At 38.8% G+C, this 3,027-nt stretch overlaps 1 protein-coding gene across 1 annotated transcript; it reads left to right on the top strand.

Annotated features, from left to right (window-relative positions):
- Positions 1-289: 289 nt before the first annotated feature.
- Positions 290-2,503, top strand: LOC149256326 (cold-responsive protein kinase 1-like). The gene is made up of 7 exons (XM_089455315.1): positions 290-662; positions 771-902; positions 1,015-1,151; positions 1,241-1,454; positions 1,561-1,795; positions 1,940-2,084; positions 2,198-2,503. Exons 1-7 carry the CDS (start codon positions 290-292, stop codon positions 2,501-2,503), a joined length of 1,542 nt encoding a protein of 513 aa, XP_089311441.1.
- The last annotated feature ends 524 nt before the right edge of the window (positions 2,504-3,027 follow it).

The raw sequence follows: 3,027 nt of genomic DNA, 5'->3' as shown, positions 1-3,027 counted from the left end.
GGAATCATTGATGGGAAACACTTCGACCAGTGGATTCAGTACTCATGTTAAGGGACAAAACAAGTATAGTACTGTTTACGGGTTTTTCCAGTGCAGACCAGATTTCAATTCCTCCGATTGCAAATCGTGGGCATTTGCAGCTAAAATAAGCCTTCTTCAGAAATGCCAAAGCACTTCTGGATTCATTTTTATAGAGGGTTGCATCTTACGTTACGACAATCATAATTTTCACAACGATTATAATGAGAGTAGCAAGTTTAAACAAACCTGTAGCCCTATCGTAAGCGCTATGCCAGAGCAATTCGGAAATACTACCGAGGAGGTACTGTCAAAACTTATCGAGAAAACTGTGCAGAGTAAGACACTTTGGGCTACAGACATATTCGAAACCGGTTATCCGGGTCTGCCGGAAATCTACAGCAAAGCCTATTGTTGGGATTTGTCCCAAACAAACTGCCGATCCTGCTTAGATACCGGTCGATCGATTATATCCGGTACCCATCGGTCGACCATATCCAGTGCGGGATGCGAATCTGGAGTCATTGGAGCAGGCTACTTAAGTATGAACTGCATTTTGCGTTACGAGGTCTTTAGGTTTTTCAATACTTCCTTCATCCCATTGCGGCCAGCGCCACCGCCCGGTGAAAGTCAGCCGGTATCCGGTATCTTCTTTCACATGTAGTTTACAACGATAAGGGATATAGGTGTTTTGTTCATATTCTGCAATAAAACATAGCCACTTTACTAAAGCTACCTGTGCAAATTTGCAGGAGGCAAAATGTTGAAGGTGCATCGGATTTCTTTCAGTGTAGTAGCCGTTATGCTTGGATTAATTGCAGCCACAGGCCTTTGGATGTGGAATTGTCGTCGCAAACCTGGGGAACGCATTTCTAGAAGCAGAGGTCCTGAATTTGATAAGTCATTCGTGTGTGCTTCATAAACATGTATCATGTGAACTGTTACATCCATTTCTTTAACAAAAAATAATTAGATTCGATCTAAATGTTTTCGCAGGTGGAGGAGAAATTAACTTATCACCAACTATAGCTAACCCGGAACTTATAATCAACTACGACATACTGAGAGAGGCTGCGTCAAATTTTAATGAGGAAAACAAGCTTGGCCAAGGAGGTTTTGGATCCGTCTTTAAGGTAAGCCTTAATATTATTGTTTTCTGTCGAATTAGATTTTTGGGACCCGTAGAATGGAAATAATTTTAAAGTTTATTGAATGGCTGTAGGGGGTTCTACCTGATGGAAGAGTGGTAGCAATTAAACGGTTGAATATAGATTCAAGGCAAGGAGACACTGAATTTCTCAATGAAGCAAATCTTATCAGTCGTGTTCAGCACAGGAATCTAGTGAAGTTGCTTGGTTGCTCCGTGAAAAGCTCAGAAAGGCTACTAGTTTACGAATACCTCCAGAACAGCAGTCTCAACAAGATTCTATTCGGTAGTTTATCTCTCTTTAACTACCTAGTCGCTGCATAGATCCTTGACCTGTTCGAGTTTTACAATGTAGCTTGCTAAGGTTTTCGCTTGCTGTCATGCAATGAATGCAGATAGAACGAAACGCCATTTGCTTGATTGGAGAGAGAGGTACGAAATCATAGTTGGAACTGCGCGTGGGCTGGCCTATCTTCATGAGGAATCTGAGATTCGGATCATCCACAGAGATATTAAAGCAAGTAATATTTTGCTTGACAATAAATACAGACCCAAAATAGCAGACTTTGGTTTAGCCAAACTCTTTGGAGAAGATCAGAGCCACGTTAGCACTCAGATTGCTGGAACTTTGTAAGAATTCTCTTCAGATTTCAATATCTTGATGTCACCAACTTTATTAATAAATTACAGTATATGAACCCAGTACAATTCACATCTGTGAGAAATCATCATATAACTTTAAGAAGGTTAAGATATGTGGATTTCATTGTGCAGTGGTTACATGGCGCCTGAATACGCCTTCCGTGGACAGCTCACAGAGAAAGCAGATGTATTCAGTTTCGGAGTAGTCGTTCTTGAGATTATCAGCGGAAGAAAGAATCAGAGTTTGCCCCAACACACGGAATTTCTTTTCGAGGCGGTATGGCTCACGCAGATCTCATCTTTAAAATAAAATTGCTAGTAAAACGTCCATAGAATTATGGTTATTCTTAACTGATGTTTTATATTTTGTGGATATTGGTCAAATACCAGACATGGAGACTATATAAGGAAGAGAGAACGTTAGAACTTATGGATCCCTCATTGGAGGGCAGTTATTCGTGCGAGGAAGCGATGAGAGTGATTAAAATTGGTCTTCTGTGCACCCAAGCTGCTGCAGCGTTGCGGCCTACAATGTCCCGCGTGGTGTGTATGCTGACGAGTGAGCGAGAACAAGTTTCTTCGCCGACAAGGCCCGCATTCGTAGATGTGGAGAGTGTGGACACACCTCACCAAATTCGGCGTCCTAGCCATTCAGGAGGTGTCGATCCTTCATCAGGGACTGTGGAGCCCAGGTGAAAATCAGCCGATGGTAAAATTTATAGAACTTATTTGTCCACCGGCCATGGCAATGTATATAATAATTATTGCGTAATTTACATGGGATTGAATTTTGAATTTCATGTTTGAAGTATTATTTCAAAGAGATCATTAATAAATTATGAATTTTATATTTTATATTTTGAATAAATCCCTTAAGTAATGGATAAAATTAAATAATTTTTTTTAAATTATATAAAGAAAGAATAAATTCTTTATATATTATTATAAAGCACCCTTGTTCCATTAATTACATCACTGAAACTAGATATCACAAATCATGATACAGTTTAGTGTTTAAGCTATGTAAACACTTCAAATTGTTTACCTTGAGAACGACTACGGAATTTAGTTTGAAAATAAATTTATCCCGAGTAGTATTCAATTCACCTTATCATGCATGAGACGAAAGATTATATGTAATTACATAAAAATGTTTTTATTTTCCTTTTATTTAAAATTGCTGATAATGTGATTTTTGTTTATTCATTTATATTTGTTCC

This window comes from Pinus tabuliformis, chromosome 7 (genome assembly GCF_031772625.1).
Source record: "Pinus tabuliformis cultivar Carrire ecotype Pingquan chromosome 7, CPIR1, whole genome shotgun sequence".
In the NCBI taxonomy this organism is placed as follows: Eukaryota; Viridiplantae; Streptophyta; class Pinopsida; order Pinales; family Pinaceae; genus Pinus; species Pinus tabuliformis.
The sequence above is the reverse complement of the archived record's forward strand: the minus strand, read 5'-3'. Positions and strand labels throughout refer to the sequence as shown.

Excerpts from the sequence above, each read along its gene's own strand:
- LOC149256326 (XM_089455315.1), top strand. The coding sequence starts at position 290 with ATGCCAGAGCAATTCGGAAATACTACCGAGGAGGTACTGTCAAAACTT. Across the intron at positions 1,152-1,240 it reads GTTTTGGATCCGTCTTTAAG|GGGGTTCTACCTGATGGAAG; the intron begins GTAAGCCTTAAT and ends GAATGGCTGTAG. Across the intron at positions 2,085-2,197 it reads CGGAATTTCTTTTCGAGGCG|ACATGGAGACTATATAAGGA; the intron begins GTATGGCTCACG and ends GTCAAATACCAG.